Source organism: Rattus norvegicus, chromosome 7 (assembly GCF_021556685.1).
Source record: "Rattus norvegicus strain SHRSP/BbbUtx chromosome 7, alternate assembly SHRSP_T2T, whole genome shotgun sequence".
NCBI lineage: Eukaryota > Metazoa > Chordata > Mammalia > Rodentia > Muridae > Rattus > Rattus norvegicus.
The window spans coordinates 76,568,445-76,585,607 of NC_141540.1; the positions used below are offsets into that span (position 1 = coordinate 76,568,445).

The 17,163-nt window shown below is 41.4% G+C and overlaps 1 protein-coding gene across 13 annotated transcripts in view; it reads left to right on the forward strand.

Annotated features, from left to right (window-relative positions):
- Positions 1–17,163, forward strand: part of Vps13b (vacuolar protein sorting 13 homolog B) — a 570,082-nt gene that overhangs the window by 319,716 nt on the left and 233,203 nt on the right. Inside the window, exon 1 of one of the 13 annotated variants that reach the window (XM_087557401.1) lies at positions 459–517. The exons of the other annotated variants lie outside the window; for them this stretch is intronic. Within the exon in view, the coding sequence (XP_087413527.1) occupies positions 515–517 (3 nt within the window). The 5' untranslated portion in view covers positions 459–514. Of the gene's footprint in view, positions 1–458; positions 518–17,163 lie in introns of those variants that run through there. 13 annotated transcript variants of the gene reach the window in all.

Genomic DNA, 17,163 nt, shown 5'->3' on the forward strand with positions numbered 1-17,163 from the left:
TTGTATGTGGAATAGGTGTCACTTTTCTTCTTCTGAGTGACACAGAATGCCACTTGGTAAATGGGGCGATGGCATTGTGGCCACCCTTTTTATCTTCACTTAACTCGCAGATCTTCAGGCAAACTCCAGTCATTCTGTGAGGAACTTGTAGTCGTTTTACCCATTGGATAGACTTTGGTGTTGTAAAGCTATAGCCAGCCTTCCTGAAACAGACCAAGAACTGCAAAATGAGTTATCTCGGAGTTGACTGCTGCCTCTCAAACCAGCTCACATCCTACCTGTCAGAAATCCTACACTGACTGTACTCTCCACATGGACTTTATCTAACCACACACACACACACACACACACACACACACACACACGACCTAAGTTCAGTGTGAAAAGTTGTAATGTCTCTATCCTGAGAACTCATGTAAATCCTGATAAGGTAACAGACATTTGTAATCCCAGGATCCTGGGAGAGGATGGCTGCATGTGCGTACATGATAATGGAAACAGTCAGTTTTGAAAAATGGTAAGTAGGTCACCCTGTTCATTGGACCAGGGCTTTATTTGCAGAGCCTGCCATGTCAGCACTGCAAAATTCTGGACTTAGATTAAAAACAATGGCCTTAAAAATAAAAATTGATTCCCTGTATGTGTATAGTTTTCACTAACTGAATTTAGTGGACTGTCAAAAGCCAGGGCACTGGGAGACGTCCAGTGGGGGGCAAGGCCTATTGGATGGTGGACTGCAGAAAGGAAAGTGTGGAATGCATATTTCACTGTATATCTGGATAACATTTCTACAAGCCATCAGCTTTAGTAGTATGTCTTATCTTTTAGGTTACTGCATTCTCAAACTGGGATGTTCATACTAACCTTCTGTACAGGAACAGGTAAAAGTAGCTAGAAAGCCACTGAGATATGAGGTATACAAGATCAGAACAATTCAGTGTGTGTCCATTCCAGCACTGTGTCACCAAAGCCCAAGAAGATGCTTCTCTTTTACATTTGTAAAATGTATGAAATGTCTTGAGGTCACTGTTCTAACATTGGCAGCTCTGTATCTAGAAACCCAGTCTCCTTCCCTTCTTACTTTGTCATTTCTAAGGTGTCCCCATGGATTGATCAAGTTCTAGTCAGCAGATTGAAGGAGAGAAGAAATTAATTAGGAAGTGATGCACATATCTATCCCTCCCATCCATGGCCAGAACTTAGCATGTGTGCACTTCTGTGTGCAAGGCAAGTGGAGAAGAGTAGTCTTTCTACCCATGTCCAGCTGCAGTTACTTTACTGCCATAGTCCATATTGAGAAACACTTAGAAATAAAGAGGTCTTGGATAAATCCACACAAATAACCAGCAGCCTTAAGCACGGGACTTGAAGCAGCTCTGTATCCTCCATAATACCTGCGGCATATTCCCAAATCCCTAAAATCCTATTGTGTACGCTATGCCAGAAATAGTGGCAGCTGGCAAATGGTAGATGTTGCTATAAGAACAACAGTATCTTCCCATCATTTGTACCACTCTTACTTTGATGATGGGCCTTCAATTTATAGACAAGTCTTGCCACTTGGGCCTGACTGACTACTAGTATATTAGGACCAGGCTAACTCTCAAACTTATGGTAATACCCATACTTCAGCCTCCAAAAGTGCTGAGATTACAGGAGTGCACCAACTACACAGCCATTTTTCCCTGGTGATAAAGTCCCTCCCCCAGTACCATGTGATGCCAAATCTCCCATTACACGGTAGACATATTGTACTTCATTTTCCAGACTCAGCCATTGGTTGATGTGGCTACAGGACTTGGGAAAAATCAGCCTTTCATACGAAGACATCCCAAGAGTGGGCTTCCCTTCCTGTGGGTCATACACTCATTTGATGCTACTGAGGCTTCTATCACAACCCCTTGTTCTTACCCCTATTCGCTGTCGTCTGTGTTTTAAAAGGAGAAAAGGGGGTGGAAATGTACTGAGGCAAAGCAGGGTTCAGGCCAGGGTTGCAGTGGACAGCATCTCCTGATCCTTCATACAGTCCTACAGATGATGTGAGGACAGATGGTATGCAGACTTCTACAGAAGCTTTTCCATCAGCGTCCTCCTCTTACAACACAATGCAAGTAGGTAACCAGCCACACCATGTGATAGGAGAAGTCGCACAGTCCCAGGATGTGAATGCCAGCTCCACTGCACCCAGTGGCAGGCATCTCTCAGTAGGGAGGAAAAGAATACATGCTATTGAGACATCTGTGTCTGGGTTCCCATGACATAAAGTGAACAGTACTTTAAAGCTGAGTGGATAACCCTTGGATAGTTCTGAGTGTGCAGTAGATGATATGCTACAAACTTACAACTGGATTCTGTAATTCATTGAAATTCTGTCTATTTCTAGAACTGGAAAAATATAAGGTGCAGCATATAGGTCGAACAAATTTAAAGAAATTGGTGTCTAACACTTATCAGGGGCAGGCTCAGTACATGTTATGAAGCACTGCCTGTAGGCTGTAGTGTGGTGTGCAGAGGATGATGGATGTGCTTCAGAGCTCAAGCCCAAGTTAGGCCTGTAGGAATCACCTGTAAGCATGTGGCCTTCCGGCCTAAGTGCCATAGGCTTATTCTCTAATCATGATGTAAGGACGTTGAACTGGGAGCTGCAGCATTGGCACCACACAGTATCCATTATTGCCTCAAGAAGCCACAGTGACTCTATCGTGTTTTCTTATACTGTGATCACTCTTTGAAAATAAACGAAAGAGGAGAGGGAGGATTGCCATGCCTTGGGCTATGCTCATTTGGCGTCAGTAATGATCGTTATTCCTTAATGGCGAGTCATCTTCTAATTAAGCCTCCTCACAGAGGTGGTGTAAGGAGTAACACATGCTCATTTCAAATCAGTGCTTTAGAGAGAATGAAGCTTTGTAACAAAATGTGAACCATGCTTTTGGAAGAAAGGTCGAAGCACCGTAATGTGTTGTGGGAGTCCTTTGGACCAGGCAATGTATGTCCTGGAGAAGAAAGAGAACGTTGCTTCCTCTGCGTCCTTTCTCCTCCCCCACTTAACCACTTGGTTTAGCCACTTCCTTAGCTCTGCTTCTCCATTTGCTCCCTGTACAGATTCTCTTGCTAGACTGTCTCGTGTATGTTTGGTGCCTGCTACTATTTTTTTGAGAAAAAGAAAAGGTCATACTTGTAAAAAGAAAAAAGAATTGTACTTAGGCATCACACATACATATGATGTCCTCTCCGTGCTCAGCCACTGAGTCCTCTCTGGGATACTCCTCTGCCCTCTGCCCACCCCACACCTCTCCCACCTAGTCCACTGTAATTTATCTTCCTTCCCATTCATGCCCAGGCGTCTTCTCGCCAACCCGAATTTCTGCCACTTTAATAATTGATTCTTTCATCTGTGCTTTTCAAATTTCCCAGTGATTTTTTTAGAACTGTGGTTTTTGTTGTAAACACATTTTATGTATTTTATATAAAGAGAAAATTCCAAGGAAAATAGATTATAACTAATATACTGTCATTCCTGTGAGCAAAAACAGTGATAACCAACTTGCCATTTAGAGTGATAGATTAGACCTCATGAGTAGCTTCATTTCCTCTCTGATAAGCTTGTATGTTTCTTCCAAGCCTACTTGTAGGCTTTTCTTAAAATTACATTTAGAAAAAAATTCACTTCAAAAAATTAACAGTAGTGCCATGAGAATTTATGTAAGGTTTGATACATTTTAGTTCTCTTATCTCTAAGCCTTTGTCTCTTTTTCAGTGCTGTTTCCTATCAAATAACTAAAATTCTCCTAGATCAGAGAACTGTGTAAGAAGACCACCAGGGCCCCTTCCTCACCAGCTTCCACACTTCTAGTGACCTTTCTGTGAGGCCTAGGTGACTCCTGTCATTTTTTAAAGACTTGCCAATAGTACTTTTTTAAGTGATAAAATTTATTATTTGGGAATTATTTTGTAAACCTAACTGTAAAAACTACTAGACTGCCCAGGAATGCTCTGGAGAAGACACAAATCTCAGCCCCAGGTACTGTATTCGTGTTCCTGTCTGTCAGCTGAGCAGCGACTGGGCTCTGTGATTCGGTCTCACCTTGCGTGAGGTGTGCTAAGTGTCTATGTCTTAGTTCCTTCCTCTCCATAATCAGCCTCTGTCTTTCAGGTTTTAGATTGTAACGCTGCAGAGACTGATAGCTGTTATCAAAGCAGAGTTTCTGACATCCTGTCTCCATGTCTGCCTTTGTCGCTCCCTCTCCGTCTCTCCCTTTCTCTGTCTCTATTTCTGTCTCTGTCTGTCTGTCTGTCTCTCTCTGTGTGTCTGTCTGCCTGTCTGTCTTCTCTCTGTGTGTGCTCTGTGAGCATCTTACTGTCTTACTCGCTTCTTCCCTCTCCCTTCCTCCTCCCTCTCCCCTCCTCATTGTCCTTTTTTCTCTACTTATTTCTCCCATCTCGTCCTTTAATCTCCCTCTTCATCTCCTATTGAAAATCCTTAGCATATGCTCCAGTGTTGACTCATCTGTGTGGGAATCACAGGGTGAAGCCCTCTGTGTCCCCTACACTGCACACCTGTGCTCTTTTCTTCTCTGGATTGACCATGCCAGTTGAGGAATCTGCCTGCCTTAGGCTGCTGAGTAGCTCAGAACTGCAGACAGACACCCGTCTTTACCAGTTCTTGAACTCTTCCTGAACTCAGCATGTCATTTATACTCTGCATAAAAATGTTAGGTTGCACTGTTGTTTCTTTATGTCTTTTATGGGAAGGGGTGTTTCTTTGGTTTTAGGTTTTATTTCTAAATATGGAGAGAGTACACATTGAAATGTCACTAGATACTGAAGTGAGCTGAGACGAGAAGGGCTGGTGTCAGGATTAGAGTGCATGGTGCTTCTGATGCAGCGCAGGGAACCTGTGATGGCAGAGTGAGAGGCATTGATGGTTAGCCCAGGAGATGCCTACAGACAGCATGTGTGTTTATTCTGAGTAGGCTGTACAGTTATGTCATAAGAATAACTTTTCTTTATTCTTCTCTCATGTATTATATACCAACTGCAGTCCCCCCTCCTGTGTGCCCAAGTGGCTCCCATATCCCCCAGATACAAGGTCTCCTCCTCTCCTTAGAGAAGAGCAGGCCTCCCAGGGACATCAACCAAACAGGGCAAAATGAATCACAATAACACCCAGCACATCCTATCAAATTCAGGATGGACAGAATAGTCAGGGACAGTCCCCATCCCTGCTGTTAGGAGTCCCACAGAACAGCAAGCAACTCAGCACAACATATGCAGCGGACCTAGGTCAGACCTGTACAGGCTGCTGATCTACAAGTTTCCATGAGTCCCAGGCTTTGATTCTGTTGGCCATTTTCTGTGTGTCCCTGGCCCCTTTCTTTCCTCCCATCCTGCTTCCCTCTCCTTCACAGGACTCTGCAAGATCTGCTACTGTTTGGCAGTGGAACTCTGCATCTTTGCCATCAGTTTGTGGATGAAGTTTCTCTGACCTCTTTGAAGGTGATTCTACTAGGCTCTGATCCCAGCAGTCTGTAGACAGGACAGTCAGTAGGCCAGTGGACTTTTTGTGGGATTGGTGCCCCACTCCCTCTACTTAAGGCCTTGCCTGGTTACAGAAGATGGCCAGTTCAGGCCCATGTTCCCCATTACTAGGGGTCTTTGCTAGGGTTACTCTTGTAGATTCCATGGAGTTTCCATTGCTCTAGGTTTCCACTTTGCCCCTGAAATGCTTCCAGCATTTAACCCTCCCTCCCCCACCACTCCATCTTATCCCTCCTGTTTCCAATCCCACCTACCCCCAATCCACCTGTAAAACATATTTCTGCTTACTGTGTAGATCCTTGTATCTCTGCTTAAGCTCTTCTTGTTATTTAACCTCTCTGACTCTCTGGAATGTAGCACAGTTACCCTTTACTTTATGGCTAATATTCACTTATAAATGAGTAGATACCATTTTTGTTTTTCTGGGTTACCTCGCCCAGGATGATGTTTTTCTAGTTCTATCCATTTGCCTGCAAATTTCATGATGTCATTACTTTTAACAGCTGAATAATACTTCCTTATGTAAATATGCCACATTTTCTTTATCCATTCTTCAGTTAAGGGATATGTAGGCTGTTTCCAGTTTCTGGCTATTATGGAAAAGCTACTATGAACATACCTGAGTGAGTGTCCTTGTGATAGGATGAAACATTCTTTGGGTATATGCCCAGAACTAGTATAGCTGGGTCTTTAGGTAGATCAGTTTCCAATTTTCTGAGAAACTGGGATACTGATTTCCATACTGGTTGTAGAAGTTTTCATTCCCCCAGCAATAGAGGATTGTTCCCTTGTTCCACATCCTCTCCAGCCTGAGCTGTCAGATGTGTTTTTTATCTTAGACATTCTGACAGGTATAGCTGGAATCTAAGAATCATTTTGATTTGCATTTCCCTGATGGCTAAGCATGTTGAGCATTTTTTAAGTGCTTCTCGACCTTTTGATATTCCTCTATTGAGAATTCTGTTTAGAGCCGTACCCCATTTTTTAACCAAGTTATTTAGTTTGTCGATGTCTAGTTTCTTGAGTTCTTTATATATTTTGGATATTTGCCTTCTATTGGATGTGGAGTTGGTGAAGATCTTTTCCCATTCTGTAGATGGCCGCTCTGTCGTATTGATGCCATCCTTTGTTTTACAGAACCTTTTCAGTTTGATGAGGTCCCATTTATTAGTTGTTAATATTAATGCCAGTGTTATTGGTGTGGTGTTGTCTCCTGTGCCAGTGCATTCAAGGCTATCCCTTAAATTCTCTTTCCTTAGGTTCACTGTTTCTGGCTTTGAGGTCTTTGACCCTCTTGGACTTGAGTTTTGTGCAGGGTAGCAGGTTTATTTGCAATCCTCTACATACCTACATCCAGTTAGACCAGCACCATTTGTTGAAGATGCTCTTTTTCCATTGTATGTTTTTGACTTCTTTATCAAAAAATCAGGTCCTAGATAAGTGTGTAGATTTATGTCTGGGTTTTCATCTAGATGCCACTGATAGATGTGTCTGTTTATGACATGCTGTGTGGTTTTGACTACTAGAGCTCTGTAGTACAGCTTGAGATCGAGAATGGTGAAACATGTCTTGGGGAACCAAGTCTATGGAGTTGGGCAGTTCATCTGGCAAGGGTTCACTCAGCAACTCTCCTGCGAAACTGACTCTTTACCTAGTTGATGTAGAGAAGAATATATAGAGGTACATCCACAGCAGTGTGTTTTAATGATTTATTAAAAACAAACAGCAAAACAAAACAAAACCAGATGAATATCATATAACAACATCAGTTTAGAGCTCCAAACATGAGATTTTATTCTTTCTGGAAGCCCAAGAGAGGGATCAATTCCGACATTAGCAAATTGCTTAAAGGCTATTTTAGGTTTTAGAATGTATCTCATCTATTTTAAATAATCTCAAATAGTTTTAGACTTAACATAGTAGTGTAGAAGTTCCTCTCGTGCCCCAAGTCTAGCTTCCCTTCTCAGTAATCTCCTATGTTCTACATTGCACCATTCCTAATGCCCTTCTCTAGGAAGGAATTCTGTTCAGGATCCTATCCTCAGCACCAAAGTATTGAATTGTTCTGTCTCTAAAGGCTGCCTTTAGACCAGTGGTTCTCAGCCTGTATGTAGTGACCATCTGGTGGTCTCATATCACATATCCTACATATTGGATATTTACATACAACTCATATCAGCAGCAAAATTAGAAGCAAAGTTAGAAAGTCGCAACAAAAATATTTTTATGGTTGAGTTCATCACAACATGAAGAACTGTATTAAATCTTTACAGTGTTAGGAAGATTGTCATGGTTGCCTTGTTTTAAATGACCTTGACAGTTATATTCAGATTTATTGGTTAGAATATATAAGTAAAATACTTTAGAATCTTTAAAAACATACCTTTAACTGTAAAAAAAAGGGGGGGGGTTAAAAAATGAAGTAGTCTCACCTGGAGTTAATCAGTAATGTGCCAGGTGTTTCAGCACCTTCTTCTTCTTCAGAGTGAGGTTTGCCAATTGCGCTTTTATTTCCCTTGCTAGCCTCTTTCGTATTTGGATGACCTGAGAAAAAGCCCAAGCTAGCCCTGCGTAATCGGAGCAATGGTAGTTAATGAAAAGTCCTTTCCCATACAATTCTATTCATTACTGTGTAAGTAAGGAAGCGTCTCTGCTGCAGGAGGAGGGGAGACCTGGGGGTAACCCCAAAGTGCCTCTTCCTTTACTCCTCTGACGCTCTGCAGGGGAGAATGACTCTAAACTCTGTATGTGTGGACGGAAGAACTCTAGTTCCCTCCTCAGGGACACTTGTGCTACAATGGTTTATGTCTGTTTCAGGAGGGTTTGGGCAGCCCTTGTTCTTACTGTTGTTCCTGAAGCATTTCTTATTTTAACTTGTCATCCTTCTCATTTCTCCTCATACATCTGCAGGGTCATAGTCAAGTTGAAAATAAGAGGGTTCATTCTCAACCACTACAAAAGATACTTATGAATATGAGGTATTTTATATTTCTAGTCATGGATAATTTCTCCTATACTGCATTTTATTGTTCTCCAGGAACTGGACTAGGTTTTCTAGGCACTGATAGAGGTCTTTCATGAAGGGAATGCATATATGGCAAATATGAAATTAGATTCAAACCTTGAAAATAGCCTATGTATCCTTGAAATGACTTTCCAGTGGACAAGGGCGTCACCACTGTTACAGTGTCCTGGATCCCAGCATTGGGGGTGCAGGTTCTCCCTTGCCTTTCTCACCCCAGAGAAGCTTTCTGTCGATTCTTGATCTTAGAGCATAAGCCATTGGTGTTTTGTTCAGGAAATTTTCTCCAGTGCCCATGTATTCGAGATTCTTCCCCACTTTTTCTTCTATTAGTTTGAGTATATCTGGTTTGATGAGGAGGTCCTTGATCCACTTGGACTTAGGCTTTGTACAGGGTGATAAGCATGGATCGATCTGCATTCTTCATAATTCATATTGCATCTTTATGTTTTGAGTAGTTGAGAGATTGTATATTTTTGATCTGATATTTTTAGAGTTCTTTTCCACAGCCTTAAGGGCTATCTTGAAGGTACCAGTGTTTACCATTTTTCAGAGACATAGCCACATCCTCAACTCCTGGGCTCTAATTATCATGGATTCATTAATGTTACCAGGGAAGACATTCATCAGAAGGAAAGTGTCCTCCACTGCTAGTCCTGGTTCCAGAAAATTTGTAATGATTACACAAACAAGCTTTTGCCCATAGCAGTCATCTACACTTGTAGAGGTTCACACCTGGGGCCCTGTCCCAGGGGCAGGAACCATGTCACTCTGTCTCCACTAAGGCTTGGCAATAATATAAATGCAAAGGAACAGGTATAGATCCATGCATGCCCAGTGCATGCTGTCTCTTTGAGTTTAAATGAGCTTTAATCATGTTAATTTCGAGGGCCTTGTTTTCTTGTTTAGGACTCTATGAAATTATACTGATGGAAATCAGATACTCAGGGAACACCCTCTGACTTTGCAGTAAATTATGCTGGAATCACCTGCCACAAATTACAAGTTTAATTTTAAAAGTTTATTCCTTTAGGAAGGAAAATATAACCACATATATGTTTGCTAGTTTATGATAGGTGATGTAAAAAATTCTTTTGGCTTTTCCTTAGTCTAAACTGAATTGGAATTTGAATTTTGCGGCACTGTGAGATAAACCTAAGTATAGAATAAGCAAGATTACTCTGAAGTTTGCTTTGCTGCTAATAGCAACATCATGGTCCAGTCACTCCTACTCTGGTCCTGCCAAGTCTATCTCCCGTGGAAATAGACAAGGCCGTGTATTCACAAGGGTCCCAGCTTAACTAACAATCAAGTATGGGTTTTTTTTGTTGTTGTTTGTTTGTTTTTGTTGTTGTTGTTGTTCTTGTTGTTTTTTAGTTAGAAATAATCAATGTTGGCAGAGATATTGTTCTTTCTCCCTGACTGAAGACCATATGAACAAGGTAGCATTCTTGAACAGGATTAAACATACTTGAAAGTTTTATGATGATTTCTTGGGAGAAAAGGAGAATGATTGTGTTACAATGAAAAGAATGATTGTGTTACAATGAAAAGCCCTGTGAGTGACTCAGAGACTTGAGGGTAAGAATTCCCCAGAGAGGAGAATGCTTAACCCAAAAGACACTTCAGTTACATGTGGATCTGCAGAATTCCATTTTTTTCATAGGGAGGAGCCTGGTACAAAATTATAAATTTCTTGCCTTAAAAATTGTTTAGAATTGTTAGGCATGGCAGTGCATGCCGGCAACCTGAGAACTTGGAAAATGAAGCTAGCCTGGGCTACATGACTCTCGCGCTCCTTCTCCCTCCTCCTCCCTCTCTTCCTCTCCTCCTCTCCACTTGCGCCTTCTCCCTCCCCCATACTCAGCACACACAGTTTTGTGTTACTATATTTTACTACATTTTATGAGAAACTATGTATTACTGCTTTATGAGAAATCTGAAAGGTGATGATGGGGTATAGAGGAGGTCTCCCTAAAGACTTCACAAGTTCTCAGAGAGAGCGATGAGACGGAGAGGAGCTGTACGCGGATGAGCATCAGAGATGGGCCTTGTTTGGATCCCTGATGCATCTGTCTATGTGTAAGACATGACTGCAAGGAAAAAATAAATATGCTCAGTCTTAACAGAGCTTAACCCTGAGCCAGAAGACATAATCCAAAACATAGTGGAGAGGAACTGCTGGCAAATCTGTGTTCCCGTATTAGATTATTCCCGGTCTCATCAGTTTTCCTGCTGAGAAACCTGCTGAGAAACCTGGAGAGTCTGCCTCCAAAAATTTGGCATCTCCCCTCAGAATCCTTGCTGAGTGGCTCCTCTGCTTCACAGTGGGAAGCCTGTGTTGAGCTGAAGGCTGTGAAGTCTTCTAAGGTCAGGCCTAGTCCTTCCTCTATGCCTAGGGCTAACACTCCCCTGGCCACCGGGGCCTGTCAATTCTCGCTTGAGCCCATCTGGATGACTGCTGCCAGGAGAGCTTTGCAAAGGCTTTCTATCTATCCAGATGGTCACACACTTTCTGAGGAGCCTTCCATGACTTGCCTGACACTCCTGAATTTTTTTACCCTGCCTTTGATTTTTTTCTTATGTTCACAATCTACCAAAACATATAGAATCTAATTACTCATTTCTCCTCACCTCCTCAGAAGACAGGTTCCTTCTTCACTCTTGTAATACAAGTATCTTAAATCACCAGTTGCACTGTAAGTGCTTAGACCAGCTTACCAACTAAGTGCATAATGGGACCGGTTAATATCTGTAGGTGAAGAATACATCTTTGTACTTAGGCTATGCTTATTCTGACAGTAAGATCAATAGAAACCTATATGATAAAACTTACGGCAGACATAAAAAATTAGGGGTATCTATAACTAACTACACAGTGTATGCTTGGGTATACACACAAGGTAAGAACCACAGTTCACTGGTGTGACAGGCTTTGGAAGTCAGGCACTTTGTTTCTCACCAAATGTTGGATATGCTGGTGTTTTTATTTGTTTCTTTCTTTGTGTATAGGGGGAGAAGTGTTTGTTTTTACCAGTGTTACGCACACAGGCTCATGTTTTCAAGAGTTGTCAATCTAATTTAATGACAAATGAACTGTTACCTAGAATCCATGTTATAGGTGTATGGCTATAGACATTGGAAAGGATCACTGGTGGGCGTTGCTGTAAGATTAAAAATGCTGTCTTTTACCCTGCACTAGCTCTGACACCGTGGTGCCCCAAGACATCTGGGAGACCTCTTCATTTCAGTCAGCAAAGCCTCTCACCCACTTGCTCTATCCCATATCACACTGCCGATGGCTTCTCTCTGAGCCTGGCAGCAATCTCTCTACCCATCTAGTTCCCAAGGCAGGTCGCCACCATGCCAGACATATACATCTCCAGCCACCACACACTCTCTTGAACTTAAATCGCCACATGAACGAATACACAACGTGATAACCTCTAATCTAATTGATAAGATTTAATTTGCTCATCTAGACATACAAAGCCCTGTACACATCCATCCCTTAAGAACATTCATAACAACCTGTAAGCATGCAGAGAAGAGTTGTAATATCCGCCTCCGTGTTCTCTTTGCTGCTTTCTGTCCTCTCCTCGGTTCCAGTCTCCTCCTCTCTAAAACTTTTCTTCTTCCCATCCTTCCTTCTTGTCCAATGACAGGCATCATTGTATCTTGTACCTGCCTACACATGTGTAATGACATCATCCTAGAGGTGGGCTAAATCTGGTGGCCAGACCAAGTTTTATAGGCCTTTAAAAAAAAAAAAAAAAAAAAAAAAACAAAAAAAAAAAACTCTACCTAACAGTTGTTTTAGCTTAAAACAGTCCTTCTGTCGTGATGTGGTAACATTTTTTTCTCCTGTAAAACCATCCATTCCTTAGAATGAATTCTGTATTAGATCTTTATAAGTCAGGTAGCTTTCAGTACTGAGTTGTTGATTTTTTTAAAAGTATTTTATTTAGACTGACTCTGTAGCTTGCTAGAGTATCTAAAAGTGCCCAAGAGTAATTCATAGAAGATGCCAAAAACGGCCACAGGGGAAGAGGTGCACAGTTGCTATATCATTTCCTGGTAGGTGTAACTAGGCTTGAAAGTCCATTGTTGATGTTTGTAAAATATGCTCCTAGGAAAGTACACAATTACCCAGTATCCTGGGAACTACATTGCATATCAAAATAAAATATCTGCCAGTGCCCAAGTCGCTGGCCACACTTTGCTAAGGAGGCCTTCCTTCCTTGTTGAGTCTGACTGCCAAGAGCAGCCATCTTGTTTCTCCACAGTTAGTGTTTTGTTGTAGCATCTCAATGTGTATTACAGGCTGGCCACAAACTCACAGCTCTCCTGCCTGCCTCCGCCTCACATGCCAGCATACCTAATGTTATCCACATGTAATGACAATTTTGTCCCAGTGAAACCTTGGACATACCAGGCTTTTCATTATTTTACTTTGAGGCAAGCATGTTCTTGTTATCAAATGAGTTCTGGTAAAGTATTTTAAAACTTCAGTTCCTAAAATAACCTTTCTTAATTAAATGCCAAAGGCCAAGATACCATGGAGAAAAACATGTTTGCATAAAATTACTCAAAATTTTTGAATAACACACAGTAATGCAGATAGCACAGCTCTGATTTCTGGACAAATAACGCCCGTGTGGCAGCACACCAGCATGTGTTTATTCTCTCCCGGGCCAGTACTTAGAGATCGCAAGTCTGCAGTTCCTCGAGTCCTCATGAAAGAAGGACATCCCAAATAAAGGGTCAGTGCATTTGCTTGCGTAAAGCCTGGAAAGTCGCTCTTACACAACTGCCTCCAAGCATTTGGAGAAGACCTGCCTCAGGCAAAGCAGGAAATGGAAAGGGTATGAAGTGAGGTGTTAGCATCTGAGAGACTCACCAACACTGCCTGGGAGGGGACTAGATGGTTTCTTTGCAGCAGGTGAGACAGCTCAGAGGGTGGAAGCCTGAAGACCTGAGGAGGAGGAAGAACCTACTCCCTGGACTTATACGGGACTTGAAAGGAGCTAGATCCTACTTTTGACTTACCTTCATCCTCTGGGAGGCCATGATAAGCACAGCTGAGGAGTAAGCATAGGCCTTGCTACTAGAGCATTAGCAAGTGAACACAAGTGACTTCCTTGCAGCACTTCTTCAACCTCACTCTCAGTCGGCACAATCTCTTACACGACACCAAAAGCACAAGCAAACCAAATGAACAAAAAGCCTTCATCAGCAGTAAGAAAGTGTAACACCAATTACAAAATAGGCAAATGTGTCTGAAAGCCTAACAGTTTGCTATAGAGAGAATTTGGGCAAAGGATCCAAAGGTACTTCTCTCCAGTGAATTTGTAAACAGATTAAACACTTGAGGGAAGGCTCAATGCTCAGTGTAGTAATTAGCACTCAGGATATGCAAACTAGCACCTCAGTGAGCTGCCAGTCCAGACCTACATAAACACAGGGCAAGTGTAGACAAGGAAGTGGAGGCACTGAGACCACCAGAAAACAAATGAAAACTGACAGTCCCTTGAAAGATTAAACACTTGCCATGGAACACAGCCATTCACTTCATTCTAAATATGTAAGCAAGAAAAATGGAAACGTCCATTCAGAGACATATGTGGATATTTAGAGCACTATTCATGATAGAAAGCAACACATGTCTATAAGCTAATTAATGGCTACATAAAATGTAACATATCCTTGTTGTAGAATATTTCTTGGCCTTAAAAAACAACAAATCACATTACAGAAACAAAAGTATTAGCATTTACCTAGATCAGGAGAGATAGTGGATGAGTGAGTGCTGATAGATACAGATGTTTAAAGGTGATGGAATGTCTAGCATAACTCTGTGCTAAAAAAAAATCATATGCTTTACATAGACAGACATATATGATTTATCTCAAAGCAAATGTCTTTTAAATTACATGAAAAGTAACAAGTGTTGGAAAGTATGCAAAGACAATGGACACCTATTGGCATAAGTGTAAATGAGTACAGCCACTGTGAAAAAAATGCTTCAGAAGTTCGTGATCTACAGTAGAATCTTTGCATGGTCACTCTAGTGGATTTATTTCCAAAGGCACCAAAATCAGAAGGTTAAAAGGATAGCTGTAGTTGTGTGCTTTTAACATCATTCACTCTAAGTAAGATACTGAGTCAGTAGACTATCAACTGGTAACTGAACTGATACAGAAAATATTAGATAGATGATAAATAGATAGATAAGATTCTTATGCCTGATTGAATACTATTTAGACTGCAACAAGAAGCCTTGCCTTTTGTGACATCTACATGAACCTAAAAGACATTTATTGTCTGGAATAAATCCAGCACAGAAAGGTGAAATCCTTCATGACTTTACTTATAAGTTACATCTTAAGATTGGGAAATTGGAGAGTAACTGCATGATTCCCAGAGGCTGAATTTAGGGAAAATTGCAAGTTGTAGATTAAAAGATAGAAAGTGGCACCCAAGTCCCGTGGGGAAGAGAGCGGACCACCCAGGAATGCAACATCCCAAGGCCATAGGACAGACTGCCACCTCTGCACACCTCAGCCCACATCCCTGATCCAAGGGGAAACTGCAGAGTGCCTCTGAACAGAGGGATATAGGAACAGACAGCCGCTGGTACCCGCAGTTCTAGTCTGCGCCCAGGACCAAACTGATCCCGCCAAACAGCTCCCTGAACCCAAATCCGGTGGGAGAGAGAGAGCTGGAACCTCAGAAGTGTGGATACTCCTGAGAAGTCAGAGGAGAATACCCTCTGCCCACAGTCCAGACCCTGGCTGGATATAGAAAACCAAAGGAAGAGACAAAGAGCCATAAACACAAGCATCACCAACAGAATACAAGAGATAGAAGAGAAAATCTCAGGGGCAGAAGATACCATAGAAAACATCAAAGCAACTGTCAAAGATAATGTAAAATGCAAAAAGCTCCTAGCCCAAAGCATACAGGAAATCCAGGACACAATGAGAAGAGCAAACCTAAGGATAATAGGTGTAGAAGAAAGTGAAGACTCCCAACTTAAAGGGCCAGTAAATATATTCAACAAATTTATAGAAGAAAATTTCCCTAACCTAAAGAAAGAGATGCCCATAAACAAACAAGAAACCTATAGAACTCCAAATAGATTGGACCAGAAGAGAAATTCCTCCTGTCACATAATAGTTAAAACTGAAAATGCACAAAACAAAGAAAGAATGTTAAAAACAGTAAGGGAAAAAGGTCAAGTGACACATAAAGGCAGAACAATAAGAATTACACCAGACTTCTTACCAGAGACTATGAAAGCTAGAAGATCCTGGACAGATGTCATACAGACCCTAAGAGAACACAAATGCCAGCCCAAGTTACTGTATCCAGAAAAACTCTCACCTAACATAGATGAAAAACCAAGATTTTCCATGACAACTCCAAATTTATGCAATATCTTTCTACAAATCCAGCCCTATAAAGGATCATAGATAGAAAACTCCAACATAAGGAGAGAAACTACACTGTACAGAAAGCAAGAATATAATTTTCTTGCATTGAAACCAAAAGAGAGACAAACGAACATAATTCCACCTATACCAACGAAAATAACAGGAAGCGACAATCATTAAAAGTCTCCCAACCAAAAGAGCCCAGGTCCAGACGGGTTTAGTGCAGAATTCTATCAAACCTTCATAGAAGACCTCATACCAATATTATCCAAACTATTCCACAAAATTGAAAAAGATGGAGCACTACCGAATTCCTTCTATGAAGCCACAATTACTCTTTTTTTCTTTTTCTTTTTTTCGGAGCTGGGGACCGAACCCAGGGCCTTATGTTTGCTAGGCAAGCGCTCTACCACTGAGCTAAATCCCCAACCCCCACAATTACTCTTATACCTAAACCACACAAAGACCCAACAAAGAAAGAGAAGTTCAGACCAATTTCCCTTATGAATATTGGCACAAAAATACTCAATAAAATTCTTGCAAACCGAATCCAAGAACACATCAAAATGATCATCCATCATGATCAAATAGGCTTCATCCCAGGGATGCAGGGATGGTTTAATATACAAAAATCCATCAGTGTAATCCACTGTATAAACAAACTCAAAGATAAGAACCACATGGTCATTTCCTTAGATGCTGAGAAAGCATTTGACAAAATTCAACACCCCTTCATGATAAAAGTTCTGGAAAGATCAGGAATTCAAGGCCCATATCTAAACTTAGTAAAAGCAAAATACAGCAAACCAGTAGCTGACATCAAACTAAATGGAGAGAAACTTGAAACAATCCCACTAAAATCAGGGACTAGACAAGGCTGCCAACTCTCTCCCTACTTATTCAATATAGTACTCGAAGTCCTAGCCAGAGCAATCAGACAGCTAAAGGTCAAAGGGCTACAGATTGGAAAGAAAGAAGTCAAAATATCACTATTTGCAGATGATATGACAGTGTACTTAAGCGACCCCAAAAGATCCACCAGAGAACTACTTAACCTGATAAACAACTTCAGCAAAGTTTTGGGGTATAAAATTAACTCAAATCATTAGCCTTCCTCTACTCAAAGGATAACTGGGCTGAGAAAGAAGTAAAGGAAATGAGACC